Consider the following 20,125-nt stretch of genomic DNA (forward strand, 5'->3'; position numbering starts at 1 on the left):
GGCGTTTCGGCAGAATTGGAATGGGCAAAGGCGGCAGGGTCGCGGAAGCAGAAATTTGGGAAATCCAGGGCGGGCTTTCTCAAGCTGGGTTTTATAAGGCAACACTGCCATACACATTTGTCTGGACTGTCGTGGGAGATCATTCGACCGCCGGGTCTGCCCGAGCTGGCAGCGGCGAGCGTCACCATACGAATAGATCCTTGGTATATGGCATCCCTTCATGGCCCCTGATCCTGCCTCCAGCTTACGGTCATTGCCGGCTATCTCGCTCATCGCTCTTCGACTTGTCAACGTAATCCTTATACAACTGCTCCACCGGCTTCCCCAGCAGCTCCGGCCAGAAGGACTCGGCCTGGTACTTGTTCCCCCGCAGCTTCTCGTTGAGCCGCCGCACGGTACCCTCGCCGAAGCGCTGCTCGAGATACTCGAGGAAGTAGGCCGTGTGCTGGTAGCCCCGGTCCCAGTCTGAGCGGGCTTGCAATGTTAGTGACTGAGACAATCGAAGACTAGGATGGGATGGCCTGCGGCCGGAAGATGCGGGTATCGGAATATATGGGAGATGGAGAGGAAGGGGCGGGAGGAAGGAGGGGGTAAGAAAAAGGGTGGGGGATAAAAGTCGTGCCAGACACATACCCCCGTCGGTCTCCCTCTTCCAGTGCAACGGGCTCAGGTCGCAGTTCAGACGCACCCAGTCGGCAACACCCTCGATCAGCCCGCCGGGACAGGTCCCGAGTGCGTCCCACTGGAAGCAATGCACCAGCTCATGCGTCAGGACTCCCGTGATCTCGTGGACGAGGCGCGTGTCCGGCCTGATCGAGTCGATGTAGTTGAGGGAGAAGTGAATCTCCTTGTGGTCGTTGTCGAGGGCGGTCTTGGATGTTGAATTGGCAGCGTAAGTCACGAGTTTGAGCCATATATGGTGGACTAGAAGTGGGTAGGGGGCCAAGGTAGGAAAGAGCGAAACCAAAATCAATGCCCTACCCCTGTTGTGTATGCAACACCACCCATGGCACGCAGTATGAGAGTTACGGACCGTGTCGGTGGCACTGTTGAGTGCTCGTCTGATGCTGACCCGTACAGCAGTCGGACAACGTTATCTACGGCAGTGGGGAGGACTGTGGATGCGTTGACGGAACTCAGAAACTTGGCTGCGCCAGGGTGATCGAGGTCCTGGATCTTCAAACGAAACTTTGGGGTTGAGAATATCGCTTGCGCTGCGGTGTTCGGTGCCGACTCCGACTCCGACTTGCGTTCGGCAGTCTCCTGCCTCCGGTCCGGCAGCGGGACCGGAGAAGGGGTGGAGGTTGCCGGGCCGTCAGTCGTTGACGTCTTGACGGAGAGAGGCGTCACTGCAGCGGCAGTTTGTTCCCGTACAGTCATGGCGCTAACTCGTACGTCTAGCCAGAGGCGGAATGTCTAAAAGGCAGAGAGGGTTAGGCAGCCGTAGATGTGCACGGCGGGCGCCAGGTTACCAAAGCTGGCGGACGAGCGGTCAGTGCGGCCTTTTTTCAATCTTTCCATGCGCCCACTGTGATCATTTCAGGTTCTCCTGGAGACCAGGATGTTGTTCTAGGCTGCCACATTATCCCTTATCCCAACAGCGCGGGGCAACAGTAACAACGGGGTTGCGGGGTAACTAGACGCAGTCAATGAGGATAAGCTCGATAAGGCCGATGAAGCCCCACTTTTCTATGGGTGGTGAGTGGTGGGATGCGCACAAGGAGTTAACATTAATGTTTGACCCGCTGATGCTCATCACCCCGGACACCCTGCTCGTTCGGCGTTTTGATCAACCTCAGCCAGAGACTGCCCGCAATTCGCGCCGACGAACATCGCCATTTTCAAAGGCATCCCACTGACTTGCGCAAACGTCCCATGACGTCTGGTGCTTGAGATCTACCCGTGAGCGCAAATACTCCTATTTCGACTTCTACTGGGCCCCGATCAGGCCATCTGCGCACCATCGCTTGGCCTCTGTGTTTGTTTTCTTTCTTCCGTTTTCTGCAACCGACATGGCACCTCGAGAAACTGACCAATTCCCTCTGCACAGCGCCTGCGATTTCAACACCAACACCGCCGCCGGCATCCTCTTACCGGGAGGAGATGGCGGAAAGGACTTTCGATGATGAGGTCGCTGACCTCGTTGCCATCCTGCGCACCGACGCCTCGGTCGACGCCAGGGTCCAGCAGGTTACCGCCGTCAAGTCCCGCATCAAGCAGCAAAATGTCCCCGAAGCATGCATAGCGCCCCTCTTCGAGGCGCTGCGCACCGTTTCCAGCTCCCAGCATTCCGTCCTCACCAATGCCGGCTTCACAGCGCTCAACCATCTCTTCACGCGATTAGCGCGGCAAGACCCCAAGTACCTAGCGAAGGAAGGCGCTCGAACCTTGCCCCTTGTTGTCGAGAAACTTGGCGACCAGAAGGAAAAGTTCCGCCAGTTGGCGCTCCAAGCATTGGTCACGCTATATAAGGCTGCGCCCGTGGAGGTTGAGCGTGCTGTGCGCAACACAGCCATGGTTGGCAAGAACCCGAGGGCGAAGGAGGCCAGCCTACATTGGCTGCTTCAGGTGCGCATTTGCAACCACCGGTTATTGTGCCTATGGGCTAACTGTTGGCTTAGATGCACCAGGAACACGGCCTCCAATTTCGAGCCTACGTCCCTACGCTGATGGAGCTGCTGGAGGATGCGGACGGCGGGGTGCGCGACGCCGCCAAGTCAACAGTCATTGAACTGTTCAGGTACAATCCACACGCCCAATACTCCAATGAGATGCCAGCTTACGTGGAAATACAGGAACGCACCCAATACTGCCAAATCTGATCTGAAGCGACAGCTGAAGAACTTCAAAGTCCGGCCAGCCATCGAACAAGCCATCGTCAAGGAGCTCAACCCCGTAGGGTCCGCCCCTGTTTCGCAGCCCGAGAGTCTGAACGAACCGGCTCCATCACGACCAATGCTCGCTGCAAGTGTATCGGCCCTTGCCGACCGCCCGGTGACCCCCGGCCTGCTGGATAATCGCCCCGAAGCTGTGGAGCCTTCATACGTGAACACGTCACGCGAGCTCGACGAGATTTTCAGAGAAATGCATTACCACTTCGAGGGAAAGGAGACGGAGCAAAACTGGATGAAGAGAGAGGAAAGCATGACCAGGCTGCGTCGGCTCATGGCCGGTAATGCTGCCACCGACTTCGGCGACCAGTTTCTTAATGGGCTTCGGGCGCTCCTTGACGGCATCATCAAGGCTATCGTTTCGTTACGGACCAGTCTCTGCAAGGAGGGCTGCAGTTTGGTTCAGGACATGGCGAGAGTATACGGCCCAGCAATGGATCCCATGGTGGAGCTGCTCATGCAGACATTCATCAAGCTCACGGCCGCGACCAAGAAGATCAGCTCTTCACTGGCGAATACCACCGTTGATACCATCATCTCGAGGGTTTCTTACAATGCCCGCATTATGCAACACATCTGGGGCGCCTGCCAGGACAAGAACGTCCAGCCTCGGCTGTATGCGACGGGGTGGTTGAAGACCCTTCTTAAGAAGGAAGCTCACCACAAGAATCATGTGGAACACACGGGTGGTCTGGACCTGATAGAGAAGTGCATCAAGAAAGGCCTTAGTGACGCCAACCCTGGCGTGAGGGAAAAGATGCGCGCCACCTACTGGACTTTTGCGGGCATCTGGCCGGCAAGGGCAGAGGCTATCATGAACGGGCTCGACGCGACCGCAGCAAGGCTGCTGCAGAACGATCCGAATAACCCCAACTCGCCTAAGAAGCCGGAAGGAGCCCCGCGGCCTGGCCTCGGTCTGTCGAAGAGCACAATTGGCACGTCAAAGCCGAGTTTGCGCGATGCCATGCTCGCCCAGAAGAGGGCCATGACCACGAAAGCCCTCCCAGTCCGGCCCGGCTCGGCCATGTCACAATTCTCTCCCGTTCGGACGGTATCAGGCTCTTCTCAGGCGCCCGCAGCCCCTGCGACTACGACGGTGCGCACACGACCCGAGTCGGCAATTATAAGCTCCACGGGTGGGCTCTCTGGTGCTCCTGTGAGACCGGGAAGGAGAAAACCTGAGATGTCTCGACCAGCCACGGCTGGTCCGTACTCGGTTAGAAGCCATGACCAGCCCTCGGTCGAGCAAACCAGCCCGCCAAGTAACCCAAAACCTAAAGCGGTCACCCCCAAGTCTATCAACGCGTCACCGAAACGGACGGTCCCTAAGACGGCCCGGCCGCACCAGATTGCGAGTCCCGAGCCGCACCTCCCAACGCCCACCAAGGCGGGGACCCCAAAGAGCTTCGCTTCGCCTCGAACCACACCCTCAAGAACTGGGCTGCCCGCTGTTGCCCCGCCATCAAGCAGCCCGTCAAAGGTGCACGAGGACTTTACCTTGGTGGTGCCGACCATAACGGCTTCAGCGGTATCGCCTGCTCGGGACGAACCGCCTCCCATGAGCCCCGTTGAAGATGAGCCCATAACGGCAAGCACATCCGCGACACCGTCCCGCATTCTCAAACCCCTTGTAGCTGCGCCGGCCAGCCCCGCTCCTACCAATGCTTCTCTGCAGGAGCCTGCAAGCCCGGTGACCACGCCGCCACGCATTGCTGAGGTTGCTCTGTCCGCTCCGACCAGCCCCCCAAGTGCCCTGGAAGTTTACGAGGATCCATTTACGGAAGAGCAGGCCACACCGAAGCCCATCGTTGCTGGACCTGTCCTGGAGGACCGGCCGGTCAACGAGGATGCCGCCATCCTTCAGCAGGCGAGTCGGCAACGGGACGGGGAGCCCAACGGCATCACCCCGTCCCCCGACAAGACTAAGCAGAATTTGCGCCTTTTAGACAGCGGCATCTCCAAAGTGCAGCAGCAATCCCTCGACGTCCATGGCTTTCGCAAGCTTCAAAGCATCATCCGTGACAGCGATAACAAATCGGGTGCCACCCCGCTGCTGGCAGACGATAAGTTCGACGCGCTGGTGTTGGGCCTTTTCAACTTTCTCGAGTCGCCTCTCGACCACCTCGCCCCGGAGAAAGCCCAGGATGTCAAGGCCCAGGCCCTGGCGACTATCAAGCTTCTCTTGAAGCGTATGCGCAACTCGTTCCAGCCGCGCGTCTCGGCCGGACTGGAGAGCTTGCTGCGCGCCCGCGCGGCGTACGAGGGGCGGACCCACATGGTCGGCGGCCTGGAACTGCTCGCGTCGGAACTGGCCGCCCTCGGGGACGCCTCCGAGATCGTCCTCGTCCTCTCGCGCATGCTGGCCGGCATGGACGTCGACGGCCCCGCCGCCGGCAGGTCGCTCAGCATGGGCCTGCACGTCCTTAAGGAGATGATGGACGCGCGCGGCGCCGCGTTCAGCCCGTCGGACGCCGAGGTGGATGCTCTTGCCGCGCTGGCCATGCGGTGCCTGGAGAGCCTCGTGTCGGCCGTCCGGATGGACGCCGTGCTGCTGTGTGTCGCGCTGCACGCCAGAATCGGCGACGCGCGGTTCTGGGAGGCGGTCAAGAACGTGAAGGAGGATCCGAAGAGCTTGATCACCTATTACATTGTCAAGAGGCAGAGGGAGATGGGTGGCGGCTCGGTGGCGGGACAGGCTTCGTAGGAGAAGAGACGGGGCTGAGTGTGTGGTGTGCGGCTTCGATCTGGGTACAAATTCTGCCGGGGCGCGGTTTGGTTCTCCTTTTTTCTTTTCCTTCTTCTCTGGCCGGCCTGGGTCGGCTGAGCTTGTGGTTGCTGGATGATAGGAGCACTGCTCAGCCCGCACTCGGCTTTGGAAACAAGGAAGGGGCTGCTTGTACAACTACAGAGGCGAATGGGAGTTGGGAAGCGGGAAGCAGGAAAGCGGGAAAAGCAGGCCATCGAGTGGCGTCTTGGGCAGGATTTAATGATGGGCTGCGGGTGAATCCTGGGCGTCCGGCTGGGTTCCTCATCAGCAGTGCGTTGGCCAAGGGTTGAACAGCTACTGTGGATGCACCTGGTTGGCCGTGAGCAGGGGTTTTTTCGTTTTCAGGGAAATGGTCTTGATGTAAACACATGTTTAAGCTACTGGTGAATTAGTTAACGTCGACTCATACTTCACTTCGACTATCATGTCCTGCCAGTTACCAGGTACATCGATTTAGAGACTCACGATCGTCCATGACAGCCAAATGCTTGAGTTACCTGCTCAATCCACTGCGCTGGGCTCATTGCGCTGTTGCAAAGTCCACAGTCCATATAGCGTATGGCAGCACCCCGGACGATGATCCTGACGATCTACACTAGTGTATCGTAATCCGTACTGAGCTTGTTTCCCCCTGTTTACAGCCCTGGACAGAGATGTGCGATTCAGGAGGCGGGGTGTCCTGTCCTGGACACAACGCAATACACCAGTTAGTATACAAGACACGAGTGTACATGCGAGGTTGCGTCTTGCTACCATATACAAACGTGTAGCCATGTTACCACGTAGTTCGAAGAAACAACTTCTACACTAGTGTATGTGGGTAATAGCAAACCCCCGTCTGTTCCGGGGTTTGCCCCTATTCCGTGTTGTGGCGGGGAACTGAGGAGGGATTTGGCTATGGTCTTGTCAGCTAACTTAAAAGCGGACCGAGGACTTGAAAGAGAATCGCTGGTAATGTTCGAACTGTCCTCGGTGGGAGCTCCGTCTCTCCTTTGGAGGATTGTACCAAAGACCATGAGCATTTATTCCCCTCTGCGAACAGAGTGGTTACCGATTTATTCCCTTCCCCTGTCGACCTTCCAGCCTCTCACGCCTTTCCGCTCACTACACACTTCTGTCCGGTGATTTACGGAGGTATGTCCGGAAGCATTCCGTAAAGGGGTCGCCTCCTGAGTTAAGTTCTTTCCATACTAGTAGACAGGGTCTTTTCCGGCAATGCTTGCGAAAGAGAAGGGACCAGAACCCTTGTCTTTCCCGTCCACAGCAGCGCGGCTTGGTTTCGATGAAGTGAACATACCTAGTGTAGGTAGTTACTGTGGTATGCGGGGCTCCCTGTTCCTGAGATTGAGCCAGATGCAATGCAAATGTCTGAGCGCTTCCCGGCAGCTTGGAACTGCCAGCCGGCATCCGACGTCTGTGCTCACCGCCGCCGCATCTGGCACCCGGACGATCCCATATGAATTACGGCGTAAACACACCATGTAGCGTAGTGTATAGTGTATATATCGGAGTAAGAGGAAAGAATGGAGCCCAGAAATTGAGCGGCTGACACGAGTCGCGGCGTCCTCCCTCGCAGGCAGGCAGCAATGACGGACCCGAATCCCAACTGTTTCGGTGTGTTGGCGCGAGCTCTTTGGTGGGGTTGCAAAGCGTTCTGCAGCCAGATCCCTGGAATTTGACAGGGGCCGGGGGGTTTATCTGAAACGCCCAGGAGCAGGGACCCGAAGACGCCACGACTTTCCCCAGGGACGAATACAAGCCGTTGTTATCGATACTGCCGAAGAAAGTGGGAGGCTGTGACGGATGAGGACGGCGGCAAGGGAACGCAAACACACAACATACCTACTCTGTATGTACACTACTCCGTACATAGTATGTTTCGGTGATCGAGGGTGTGCGCTACTTACACAGAGGACCTCGGATCGATGAAACTCGCTTGCTTGTGTAGCCAGTGATTAAGGTATGTTACCTACCGACTTGCGGAACACCCATGGACGCCGTACTGATGCGGCGTTGTATTCGGGAGGCGGCAGTTTTAACTTAAGGCGGCGGCTCTTTTTCTGTCTCTGGCCAGCAACATTAAATAAGGTAGGGCAGAACGTGAGAAATCCCTAAGAAGAAATTCTTGCCGATTTGTAGAGGCAGTTATCCCTAACCGCAAAGCGAGACGGTGCGTCGTTGGCGCTGTTGTAAGCCGCGGCAGCCCCTAGGGCAGGTTTCGTCCTCGAAAGCACAGTGCTTACACCATAGTGTTATTCTAGGTTGCCGTCGGCGCCGTTATTATCCAGCCGTGGGATTGGAAGGTTCCCAACGGAAATCTGCGCCATCCAGCCCGCGGATCTTTGAGAGTTGTGCGATCTGTCGTCGTGGCAGACTGGGTGCGTCGTCTCACCCGTCGCAAGTGTAAGCCATGGCAAGGCGGCCTTGGTGTCGTGGTGGGACAAGATCGTTAGTTTTCGGCGTGCCGAGAAAAAACGTCGAGCACAAGGTGCTTCGAGAACACCGCTAGTGTCCCTTACATTTGTTTCAAAGCAACCGATTCCCGATGGTGATCAATGGACCCTTTGGCCCCAAACAACCGAAGGCCAAGGCTTGTTGTGGTCATTGGGAAACAGTGTCAGGCTCGAATTACAGGCACATCTGGGGGTGGGGCACTGGACTGCCAGTCGAACGGAAGTGGTCTTTCTGGACCCGTTTGTGCCTTCCAGACTCATCCCACAAGGAGTTCCTGACGCGGCTTTGAACGGGGGCTTGGTGGGTTATTGCCTCGAGCCGTGCTGCCATTGGTTCCCGCTCACCTTTTCTGGGCTGCCCCTGACCACGCTCTGAACCCCTGGCCTTTGCTTGGTTCAGCAGCGGAGCAGTGCTGCAAGGACAGCCCGCCCGTTTCGGCATCGGCGTAGCAGCGTGTTCCTACCACTCTTCGTGTTCTCAAGCTCGAGGCCAATCGACGACGACTGGTCCATCATTGCTCGCTGCTGGCTTGTCGATTTTCGCCCAGCTTCGCCTTTCACTTTGGTCATCCATACCATACGCAACAGTTTCTCGCTCCGGCGACTCGATCATTTTCTTGCTCGCGAATCGCTGCATCGCCGCTGCCCGTCTCTCCCATCTTTGCTCCACCTGCGCGCGCGAGAACGAACGGCGGCTGCCCCAGCAAACGCTCTTTCGTTCTGTTTCGTCCTTCTCTCGACGACCCCTCCGAGCTGTCACTCTGTCAATCCACGGAAATAGATCTCCGACAGGCCAAAAGAGTCGATGCTGCTCGGTCGCCGATTTCCATCGCACTGAAACACGACACGCCACGCATTGCACACAGGCATTGCCCAGGCGACGGCAGGCGGGCCGTTCGTCGTTACTTGTCCTCCGCACCATCCCACCGGCGCCGAACACAGACGGCCCAGTCAAAACACAGGGCTGAGCTGGCAAAGGAAGTGCCTCGTCGGTGTGACCTCGTCTCCCGGTTCTCAATCGAGGCACACTGGCACGCGTTCATGCTGTTCTGGCCTCCGCCTGCCGCTCCGTAGCCGCTGCGCTGCTGGCTGGTCCACACCACAGCTAACATATCCCTCGCGTCATCTTGACAGCCATGGACGACTATCTGGATAGTCCTATGGACTCGGACGATGTCTTCCCCTGCAAAGGATGCGGCGAGGTAGGTGTCCGGGAACCTACGCAGAGGTGCTAGCACGCACGTTCTGACCAAACTGTATACAGATTCTCGAGGAGGGCAAGGCATTTGAACTCGGTAAGTTCTGTGCTCCGCTCAAACCAGAGAGCAATGTGACCATATGAGCGACGTCCATGGCATGTGCGAACTAACGAATCCGCCAGCTGGAAACCGATGGCATCTCGATTGCTTCCGCTGCAACACGTGCAACACGCTCCTCGATTCGGACGCGAACCTGCTCCTGCTTGGCGATGGCTCGCTCATTTGCAACAACTGTACCTACAGCTGTAGCGCCTGTGGGAACAAGATCGAAGACCTCGCCATCCTGACGGGCGACCAGGCGTTCTGCGCAACCTGCTTCCGCTGTAGGAACTGCAAGAGGAAGATTGAAAACCTGCGCTATGCTAGGACCTCGCACGGGATCTTTTGCATGAACTGCCACGAGTCGCTCATGGCGAGACGCCGCAAAAAGTCGAAGGCAGCTGCACAGGCTAAGCAACGGGAGAAGGACGCCTCACCCATGCTCACAGACAAATCCCTGCCCGCGCTACCGCCCAATGCCGTGCCTCCCAATGCCTTCTCCAACGACCGCCCGACGCCAGACTCCCATACGCCGACCGAGCTCTCCCCGCGTCCTCGAGCAGCCTACGGAAGAAACGAGTCGTCTTCGCGGAGCAGCTCGAGACCTGATCGGTCCCCTGAGAGGCCCCATGAGCCTGCAAAAGAGTCTTCTCTGGCGCCGGCCGCGCCAAACTACCGGCACAACCGAAACTCGGCCTTTTTGGCGGGAGACCTGAACAGTGGGGACTCGGACGGCGGCTACTTCATCCCCGTCGCGCTCGATCCCAGTCCGGCGCCGGCGCCGTCGCTGACCCCTCAGTCCATCTCAGACGCCTTCGCAGAGCCCAGCCGAAGGAACAAGGACAGGGAGTATTTCACTTCCCCCCGACCAGCTCCTGAGAAACGAAACGATTCTCAGGCGTCGACTCCCCACATCGCATTCCAGGAGAAGGGTAGGCAGACGTCGTCTGATTATGAGGCGCCCCAGCTCGACCGACCAGCGCGGAAGCTCTCCAAGAGAAATGGGAACCCCGCCGATGAGGGGAAGAATGCGACTCCCAAGTCGCAGCCCGGCGACGAATTTAAATTGCAAGACGCTCCCAAGAGCAAGAAGTCGGGCAATTCGAGGAGCAACTCCATATCAAATAACTCTCTGGACGTGTCTGCTGCCGCCAAAGCTCCGCCAGCCCCTCCCCGGAACAGGGACGTTTTGTCCAATGCGACTAATGAGCCTTCCCGCCAGCCTGGGCCGGGAGACAAGGCTTCGCCGCCAAGACCTCAGCAAGACGCTGGACGGAGAGAAGACGATATCGTTCACCCGTCCGCCGACTCGATGACGTCCCCGCGATCCGATGCCCCTGTGCCGCCGCCCATCGCGAGGAAAGAGCTGCCGCAGAACCAGTCGCGAAATGGTGAGCTGTTGATGATGGTGAGCTACACGAAAGAGCGGGACCAGCTGACGAATGATCCTACAGCGAATGGAAACGAGTCTGTACCGCAGCCACGGCCGTCTGCACCAGAGACAAAACTCAGCGACACGTACATGCAACCTAGGGCACCGCCTCAACCCCCGACTCAGACCCCCAAGGACTCGACGGCGTCCGCCAATGAGGTACCGGAGCCGAAACTGTCGCCCAAGCTCCCGCGGTGGAGTGCGGGGGGCGAGTTCAGCATGGACGAAGATATGGCTAGAATCTTGGGCACTGACGAGGGTTCGTCCTCGATCCTGCGGCGTGTGTCCAATGCTGTACGCCACGGGCGGAACAATAGCAGCGAAGTGGGTAACAACCACGGCAGGCTAGGCCATAGCAGGAGTGTGAGCGAGACTACCAGGGGAACTGCGTCTCCCCGCTGGCCCAGGACGCCAATTGCTGAGGATCCGTCGAATGGTGGCCCGGATATCAGTAGCCCGATGTCGCTCTCGGGGGCTGGCCAGGACGACCCGGCCTTCTTGAAGCGGCAGCTGAGGAACTCGGAGCAGCGCGTGGCGGAGCTCGAACGGCAGTTTAACACGGAGAAGGACCTGAAGAACCTGAACAAGAAGCTCATCGAGAAGAGGAAAACCGTTTCGGTGCTGGACACGCAAACAGAGATCATGATCCGCCAAATCGAAGTTCTTGCCGGCTACGTGGAGCGGGCCAAGAAGACTAACGAACCCATCGACCCCCGCGAGCTGGAGGAATCCGCGATCAAGGAATTTGTCCAGAAGTTGGAGAAGGTCAAGCAGAGCATGACAGCCGCGATTGAGCAGCTCCATGCAGAGCGGGATGAACTCCTGGAGCAGAAGGCCCAGGCCATCGCCGACCGGGATCGGGCGCTACTCGAATTCGAGCAGCTGTCCTCTAAGAACGCGCAGCTGGCTGATATGAATAACGACCTGACCCACCAGATCCAAGAGAGATTCAAGCAGCAGATCAACAACGGCGACCTGAAGATGGCGTCCAACGGCCTGGGCATCTATGGCCACGCCAAGGGCGTCTCGTCGGCATCCGTCAACCTGGACGCAGCCAGTCTGCAGACGGGAACGACGATGGTTGGGACCGATGCGGAGGAGCCGGTCGTCGAGGGACCCACCGTTGTCAACATCCGGAAGGGCCAGGTGAAGAAATTCAACTGGAAGAAGGGCTCCAGCAAGGTTGCGCACAATATCTCGAAGGGCATTAACCGCGCCGCGGGCGCCTTCCAGCAGGACCAGAGTCGTGGCCAGCCGCAGCAAGGGCTGACGGGCGATAACATCGGCCTCCCCTACAACATGACGGTCGCCCAAGTCGACCCTCCGGCTCCCATGAGCCCCGCAGGCGGGCTCAATCGGGCCCAAACGGAAAACGCGCGACAAGGGTTTGGCTTCTTCAGCAAGAAACAACCCAATGTGCCCAAGTCAACGTCCGTCACCAATGTCTCCACCCCTGCCCCGGCGGAAGCGCCCAGTACCCTGTTCGGCTCCGAGCTGGTCGAGCGGGCCGACTATGAGCGTCGCCAGATCCCCAGCGTCGTGACCCGCTGCATCGAGGAGGTAGAACTGCGCGGCATGGACATTGAGGGCATCTACCGGAAGACGGGCGGCAATTCACTGGTCAAGGCGATCCAGGAAGGCTTCGACAAGAGCGAGGACTTTGATATCTCTGACCCAGGGCTCGACATCACGGCCGTCACGAGCGTGCTGAAGCAGTACTTCCGCAAGCTGCCCACTCCGCTGCTCACGTTCGACGTGTACGACCGCATCTTGGAATCTAATTGTAAGCCCGCATTTACCCCACCTCTTCTCTTTATATTCGGATGAGTTTTGCTAACGGGTTGTCTTGTAGCGATACAAAACGAGGCAGAGCGATGCGCGCATATGAGGAAGACGATCAACATGCTCCCGCCTAAGCATCGCGACTGCCTCGAGTTCCTCATGTTCCACCTGGCCCGAGTGGCCAGCAGAGAGCGCGAGAACCTGGTAAGTCTCCCAAACCGCCAGACAAACAAGTTCTTGTTCCTGCTCTGGAAACCCAGGGCCCCAGACAAACCGCGAATGTCTGTGCTGACTGCTTCCCTTTCTCTTCCCCCTGCCAGATGTCTCCCAAGAACCTGGCCGTCGTCTTCGCGCCCACCATCATGCGCGACCACAGCCTCGAGAGGGAGATGACGGACATGCACGCCAAGAATGTCGCGGTGCAGTTCCTGATCGAGAACAGCCACGTGATCTTCAACGAGGCGTGAGGAAGAGAGACGGACGGGGATCGGGGAGGAGTGGGATTGCAAAAAAAGCGCGGAGCATATCAGGGAGCAAGGACGGGATGGTACGGCCTGCTTGCTTCTTTTTGTCTTTTTCCCCTTTTTCGGGTATGTGTGGTTCTGAACCTTGTGCTTGTGGCGATCTGTATATACCTTTTTGAGCTTTGCGCGGAGAGACCCCCTTATGCCTGCCTGCTTGCTTGCTTGCTTGCGTTGCTTGCGTTGCTTGATGTATTCTGTTTCGATTTTGTGCGTTGAATTTGGGTGTGCCACGCTGCAAGGTGTGTGGACAACCTTTTGGCATGGAGCGAACTTTCCTTCTGCGCTGTGTCGATGGTGCTGTTGTGGAGTGACGGACTTCTTTCTTCTACACACACACACACAGAGAGAGAGAGAGAGAGAAAGACGCGAGAATCTGAGGTTGCGGTTTCGTTTTCGCTTCCGGGTGCGATAGTGAATGGGAGGGCTGGTTCGCTCTCCGCCCGTTTCGCTCTACTCATAACTACCTACTTCCTGTGATGCCTGGTTGTCCCAGTCGCATGTTTATGTGGAGTGGATGGCGGCAAAATTGTGGTCCATGACACGGCCGCTGCGGGATTTGGGCTCCCCGAGAGAACCTGGCTGGACTTGGTGGATCATGAATGTGCCATGTGCGGGATTGAGATGGGTTCGCCTCAGCTTGTTGTTGCCTCGGTGACTTGATGATAGATGTCAGCCGCTGAGCGAACATCCTGAGAATGAAGCGATTCCACGGCTGAGGTGCGGTATGAGACGTGTGTTTATGAATGCTGGTGCATATTACTCCATTGCGATTACTCCTGTTCAACATGGTTTGGCCCACTGATACTGCGACCCCTTCAGCAAGTAGGTCTTGGTTTACTCACTGTTTCTCGCCCCCTACTGTGTAGACAGCATATTGGTATCTGCAATGTGTACTCTCCTCGCCCGCTATCCCACCCAGCCCAATCCAGGGCCAGCGTCACGTCAGCCAGGGTATCATGACAAAACATCTCCTACCATCCCCATCTCCATCCCCTTCCCTCCACTTCCTTTCATAGTACGGTTCTCCAACACATACCTTCTTCCCCCTACAAATCCCTCCCGTACAACCCCCCCAATTACCCCTGTACCACCCCTCCTCCTCGGTGCACCGACACCCACACCGCCACAGACAGCGGCAGATCTACCTACCCTCCTTCCCCCATCATCTTCCGCACCCTCTCCAGCAGCAGCTTGCTCTCCCGCCCGAGCTTGGGCTTGCCGTCCCGCCCGGGCGTCTTGGCCTTGGCCATGGCGCGGCGGTAGCGCTCGCGCTCGGCCCGGCGCCGCTGCCGCTCCTCCTCGCGCCGCGCCGCCTCGGCCGCGCGCGCCTCGGCCTGCTGCCGCGCGCGCTCGGCGGCGGCGAGCTCCTTGCGGAAGTAATCTGGTCGTTGGCGTCGTCGGTGTTGTTGTTGTTGTTGGCCGCCGCGCGGGGGTTGTTGGTGGTCTTGGTCTTGGTCTTGTTGTTGGTCTTGCTGTTGTGGCTCTTTTTGTGGCGTGGTTGGGTTGGTTTCGGAGAAGGAGGAGCGCGCTGCGGGAGGCTGTTGTTTTGAAGAGGAGAACGATTCGAGCATGGCTTGTCGCTCGGGGTGAATCTGAGCCGGAGCCGGTGTTGAGGCAGGGCTTCTGCCGGATTCAAGCGCACCGGACTGGTTTTGGTCTTCTGTTGGTTTCGACGGGGTGGCGGCCTGCTGTTTTTGGTGCTCTGCTTTGATTTTGGCGTACTGCTTCTTGACCTTGGCTTTGGTGATGAGCTCCTTTTTGATCTTGGCCACTGCGAGCGGCGAGTCAGTTGCGATCGATATCGAGTTGAAAGAAAGCGAGTAGGTGACGTTACCTTTGCGCCGCCACGGCCCGTCGGGGAGGTTCTCAGGCCCAACTCGGAAACCATGCTTGGCCTTCTTGGACTTCCTTCCGTCTTCCGATGCAGCCGCTGAGCCCGCCTCGGAGGCGGAATCTCCGTCGCGAGCGCGTTTGGCAGGCATTGTGTGCGGGAGAGCATGAAATGGAGATGCTGCGGCCTACTTGGTGGGTTGGCCAGTTCCGAGTTGTTATGTGCTTCGCGGTGGGCATCGAATTGATCACTTTTTTTTGGCGGAGAGGTGTTGATAAGGCCGCGAAAGATGTTATCGCACTGGGCGGTGAGATGGTGCGGTGCAGAAGCCCTACCCGATGGCAGGCCATCATGCATTGACGCGTTACCGGCTGGAGGTTATAGAGGTCCCGCCAAGACTAATTTCGGCCAATTGTCGGCAATGTTTTTATACCGTCAGTACGTCGCCAAGATCGCCACGGGGTTTGCACTATCGCCAAGGGTTAGTTCGCCGGGGGTACGAGGGGCGGCGCTAGCCCCCCGCTAGTTAGGATTTAGGTTAAAGTTAGGATACAGGTTATAGTTAGAGTATAGGTTATCCTAGTTTTCTTTTTTTTCGATTTAGTTAAGGTATTATAAAGTTCTTGTTATTATGAGTCTTTACAATTTTATATTGTTGATGCTCGAAGTTATAGCGGCTTCGCTTACCCTTGGCGATTTATAATTACTTGTACGCGGTAGTCTCTAAAATTAGTCTTAGCGGGACCTCTTTAACGACGACCCTGTATAGTTCTCTGTAACGGAGTATGTATACTACGGTGTAAAATACGTTGGTCGTTTCCTGCTCTATACGCACCAAGGAAGCGAGGTCCGAAGAAAGCAAGGGTCTGGAAGTTCGTGTCTCATAGGTAAATTACCACAGTACTCCGGTGCCCTGATGACACCACCTTGCTTGGCATATCGGCTTTAACTTGGGGCAGGCCAAGACTGGCAAACGCGAGACATCGACGGAATGCTGTGTAAGCACGCCACAACTGGTGTGCGCCCCCGAGGATTCAAGACCCGGGCTGAGTCGGGCCCACCGAGGGTCCCGAGACCTTGCCTGCTTTTTTTTCAGCATTCCATTTCACTTGTTCCGTTGCCTACTGTGGAGAGATGTGTTGTTATCGGACAGTGTTGGGCTCTCCCCCTCGAGTCAAGCCATACTGTGCGGAGGCAATTATCAGACCCCCAGTTGGCGTTAATAACACGCCCTGAGAACCAAGGAACGTCTCCCTACTGCGGTAATGCCTCCCCGTCCGTCCTCTCTGCTGCACAACGCTCAATGAGAACAGCAGTATCTGCACTGTTGCCCAAGCCCTCGGCCTGATCGTCTACCTTGCATTGGCCTGCGGCTTAACGTTAGTGATAGGCCTGTATTCTTTTCGCCTTGCATCGACCGGGGGGCCACGGTGTCGGGATCCTTTCGTTCCTTTCACTTGATACAACGGCAGTGGCGGTTGGACCTCGTCGTGTGACTGTGCCCGCTGCCTCCCCAACAAGCCCAAAAAGCACGCCCAGCCATCGAACCCAGCCGTTGCCACCAAATTCAACCACGGCTGGCTGGCTGCTTCCGTCTCTCGGCGGCTGTGAATGTCATAACTAGAGCTGTCCGTTGTCCTCGACGCTGTTGGCTTGCAGTACCCGCCTCTTTCTCCGGCCGGAATCCACGGTTCCGAGCCGGGGGGCGCTCTCTGCGGTCTCCGCTATAGATACCTTGAGTATGCGCTCCCCGAACGCGAACGACACAAGGCAGCCGGATCTGCATAGCGTGTGGTAGTGTTTGACCCAACCGTCTTCGCTTTCTGCATATCCTCAGCACATACCGCATCCGACCGAAATGCCGATGTTCCCCGAAGACGATCAGGGCCAGGAGGAGAACCCGGCGAGGCCTGCCTCACAGTACTCCGATACCGCGCCCATCCCGATCCAGACACCGCCGGGGATGGACAGATGGCTCGGCCGGCGCCTCTCGGAGGAGAGCATCCGGACTGAGTTGTGCGAAGGGCTGGTGCTGGACACCCCGCCCCGGCCAGCCACTCCGAAGCAGGCTGTAGCTCACCCCGTGTCTGACCGCGCCGAACTCATCGAGCGGCTCAAGCGAGGCGAGAGTCCGACCTGGGTCCCCAACCGCCATGTATGCTCTTGACATCTTAGCCGAACCTCCCTTGTGTGTTGTGTCTGGCTGACAGAGGAGCAGCTTGAGTCTCTATTCCATCGGGATAACGCCTCTCCGCCACCTCCCCGCACGCCTCAGCCGGCCAACTCAGCTTCGCCGGGCTTGTTGCCTGCGCCCACTATCACCCCCGAGAGACAGGATGTGAACCAGGCCCAACAGGCCACCGGGTCTCCTCTGCAGGAAGGACTAAGCATTGAACGGCCGCGGTCAGCTCTACACAGCGGCAACTTCACGCCCGTGGAGCTGTCGGCAGATTCTGGAAGCCGCGAGGATGCTCTCTGTCATGACCATGGGGGCCGACTCCGCCAGGTCCGCACGGAATGGATGAGCACTTCCCCCCCGAGGGACTACGCACCTTTCAGCTTCGCGCAGGACGCATCCAGTTACAGGAGGGAGGCGTTCAGGACCTCGGGCCCTTCGTCGTGGAGCTCTCCCCCGTCGTCGGGCTTTGTCTATAAGCCCCCGACGAGCCCGCTGGTGCAGTCAGAGAGCAACGACGAACTTGACTTGGCGCTCCCGTTGAACAGCTTCAATATCGACACCGACAGTCCCCGAAGTTCTCGGCGGCACACGCTCAATTTTGCCCACTCGCCCTTGGGCAACGCCAGCCAGAGGCGGTCCCCTTTTCGCCGCGAGCCCGCTTACCCTTACCAGGCACATCAGCCGCGGCGGTCTCTGAACTCGACGCCCAACTTCTTTCCGGGGACCTCTCCGCAGACCCCCGGCTTCTTGCGGCCCCGGCGGCCGTCGTTCAGCTCCGAGGCCTCCCCGCTCCAGCACGCATCCATGGTCGGGTCGTACGAAGAAAGCATCCTCCGGGGCCGCATGTCGACCACGCCGTCCAAGCCACTGGAATTTTTGGCGCAAATTGGAGTCTTGGGCCTTGGGAAGTGCAAGCCAAGTCTGCGCTGTCCGCCCCACGTGACGCTGCCTTTCTCCGCCGTGTTCTACAGCTATCCCAGCAGTTTCAACGGCGCTGAGGACGGGCCGAGCCCCTATGTCGGACAGATCGACCTCGAGAACGGGCTGCCGAATCCAGAAGAGGGGCAGCGAGCCAGGAGGAAGCTTCAGTCCCGCTATCAGGACCGCCAGGCCGTGGCAGAAGGAGACCCCTTGGCTCGAGAGAGTCCAGTTGACCTCTCGGACGGCGATGGGTCCTCCAAGCCTGGGAGACCGAAACGGCGTTCTAGATCACCCAAGGCGCCCCCTGGCGGCTGCTACCGCATCCCTGAGAAGGGCCAGCTCCAGGTCATCATCAAGAACCAGAACAAGACCGCCGTCAAGCTCTTCCTGGTGCCCTATGACCTAACAGGCATGGAACCAGGCACCAAGACGTTCATCCGCCAGCGCAGCTACTCCACCGGCCCGGTCATCGAAGCAGATCTCCCCGCCGCCAAAGACCCGCCGCTCGCGGGACCCGACCGCCCCACGCTGCGCTATCTCATCCATATGCACATCTGCTGCCCATCCAAAGGGCGCTACTACCTGTACAGGTTCATCCGCGTCGTCTTTGCCAACCGCGTACCCGACGGCAAGGAGCGCCTCCGCAACGAGGTGACATACCCCGACCCGCGATTCACCCCGTACAAACCCATCCGCGTGATGCATCCGTCGTCGGCCTCAGTCAGCCACGCCACTACCGGCGCTCCGGGCTACGGGAATATCAGCACCTCTCCCAGTGCCGCTCTAACCGCAGAGCGAGCCTTCCGCCGCCGCAGCGCCGGCTTCTCCTTCGGCGGCCACCATTCCCTTTCCCACAGTCATCATTACAGGGATCACAACCGGCCTCAAGCATTGGACATGCCCGATTCCCAGCCATTATCGACGCAAATGACCTTGTCCGCAGCCAACCATGCGCGGACCGACTTCACCGCCGGCACCGACCAGGACCCCATTGCCACAACAATGCCAGGGTTAGAAATGACCGGCCCCTCACCAGTTCCCACCAGCAATCCCACATCATCCTCACCACCACCACCGCCACCACCACCACCACCACCACCACCGCCACGACGAGCACCAGCAGGTCCCTACGCCAAGCTCGGCAGAGGCGACGCCGGCTACGGTCACGGCAACGGCCCCAGCGGCGGCAGCACCCCGACCGTTGCCGCAACCGAGGGTCTCATCTCCCAGCGCCTCCGGTCGCTAGGCGCTGTTCCCATGCCACCCGGACCATCACCGGAAGATGGCCCCGGATATGGCGGCGGCGGCGGCGGTCGCGGCGGTGGTGATGACGATGGTGGTAAGGATCAAGCGCCTGTCTAGCACGCTGGACCCGACTGTGTCAGTCTGCTCCCTCTTGTCTACCTCGCTAGCTACCTACCTCAGCGGCCTACCTAACCTACCTACCTACCTTCCTTGTCCTCTCACCTTGGCCGCCTTTTTACCTTTAACTACCCACCTATGGATGTTGCAAAGTCACACACACACACACAAACACCAACAACGGGCGGCTGTTTGGTCGTCAGATCCTTGGTTCGATTCAAACATGGGAGATTTAAACATGGGAAAGATCAATAAATCAATCAATGACGCTAGCTGATCGGACGCCGCGCGGGGGAACTGGGGACTTCGCAACTATTGAGAGAGAGGGAGCCGCCCTGGGATCTGTCTTGACGTGTCGTCCATAGGTACACAACAAGTAAGTATGCCGCTGCAAAGCCGAGTCAAGTCGAGTCAAGTGCGAGTGCGAGTCGTCCCAACGACGTATGGTGGGCTGTCGAGTCTGGGATGGATGCAATTTGCATGGGCCAGTCAGTGCCCAGTATATAAATACATGTTGTGCGTATGTGTGTGTGTATGTGTACGGACGGTGTTGCTGGCGTTCACTGGATTGTGGTATATTCGGGCTGTTTTCGCTGGGATCGGATCTCATGGAAGAGGAACTTGTCTCCAAGGGAGTTAGAATACCAGTCTGTGGAAACATCTATACCCAGGCAGGGGGAGACTG

The 20,125-nt window shown here is 58.1% G+C and overlaps 5 protein-coding genes across 5 annotated transcripts; 3 read left to right on the forward strand and 2 right to left on the reverse strand.

Moving 5' to 3' along the window:
• Window positions 1-45: 45 nt before the first annotated feature.
• On the reverse strand, window positions 46-1,630 carry THITE_2115207 (uncharacterized protein). The gene is made up of 3 exons (XM_003653083.1): window positions 982-1,630; window positions 634-871; window positions 46-465 (listed from the first exon to the last, which is right to left on the reverse strand). The coding sequence occupies exons 1-3, from the start codon at window positions 1,378-1,380 to the stop codon at window positions 251-253; spliced, it is 852 nt and encodes a 283-aa protein (XP_003653131.1). The 5' UTR covers window positions 1,381-1,630; the 3' UTR covers window positions 46-250.
• A 473-nt stretch (window positions 1,631-2,103) lies between these two features.
• THITE_2044172 (uncharacterized protein) lies at window positions 2,104-5,595 on the forward strand (the record flags this gene model as incomplete). Its single annotated transcript, XM_003653084.1, has 4 exons — window positions 2,104-2,568; window positions 2,622-2,740; window positions 2,796-4,419; window positions 4,570-5,595. 4 exons carry the CDS (start codon window positions 2,104-2,106, stop codon window positions 5,593-5,595), a joined length of 3,234 nt encoding a protein of 1,077 aa, XP_003653132.1.
• A 3,301-nt stretch (window positions 5,596-8,896) lies between these two features.
• On the forward strand, window positions 8,897-13,349 carry THITE_2115212 (uncharacterized protein). The gene is made up of 7 exons (XM_003653085.1): window positions 8,897-9,099; window positions 9,246-9,313; window positions 9,376-9,406; window positions 9,493-10,800; window positions 10,864-12,624; window positions 12,694-12,827; window positions 12,944-13,349. The coding sequence occupies exons 2-7, from the start codon at window positions 9,248-9,250 to the stop codon at window positions 13,088-13,090; spliced, it is 3,447 nt and encodes a 1,148-aa protein (XP_003653133.1). The 5' UTR covers window positions 8,897-9,099; window positions 9,246-9,247; the 3' UTR covers window positions 13,091-13,349.
• Window positions 13,350-13,962: 613 nt separating this feature from the next.
• On the reverse strand, window positions 13,963-15,290 carry THITE_2170396 (uncharacterized protein). Its single transcript, XM_003653086.1, has 2 exons — window positions 14,982-15,290; window positions 13,963-14,918 (listed from the first exon to the last, which is right to left on the reverse strand). Exons 1-2 carry the CDS (start codon window positions 15,127-15,129, stop codon window positions 14,293-14,295), a joined length of 774 nt encoding a protein of 257 aa, XP_003653134.1. The 5' UTR covers window positions 15,130-15,290; the 3' UTR covers window positions 13,963-14,292.
• Window positions 15,291-16,638: 1,348 nt separating this feature from the next.
• Window positions 16,639-19,758, forward strand: THITE_2115220 (uncharacterized protein). The gene is made up of 2 exons (XM_003653087.1): window positions 16,639-17,133; window positions 17,197-19,758. The coding sequence occupies exons 1-2, from the start codon at window positions 16,837-16,839 to the stop codon at window positions 19,438-19,440; spliced, it is 2,541 nt and encodes an 846-aa protein (XP_003653135.1). The 5' UTR covers window positions 16,639-16,836; the 3' UTR covers window positions 19,441-19,758.
• The last annotated feature ends 367 nt before the right edge of the window (window positions 19,759-20,125 follow it).

Source organism: Thermothielavioides terrestris, chromosome 2 (genome assembly GCF_000226115.1).
Source record: "Thermothielavioides terrestris NRRL 8126 chromosome 2, complete sequence".
In the NCBI taxonomy this organism is placed as follows: Eukaryota; Fungi; Ascomycota; class Sordariomycetes; order Sordariales; family Chaetomiaceae; genus Thermothielavioides; species Thermothielavioides terrestris.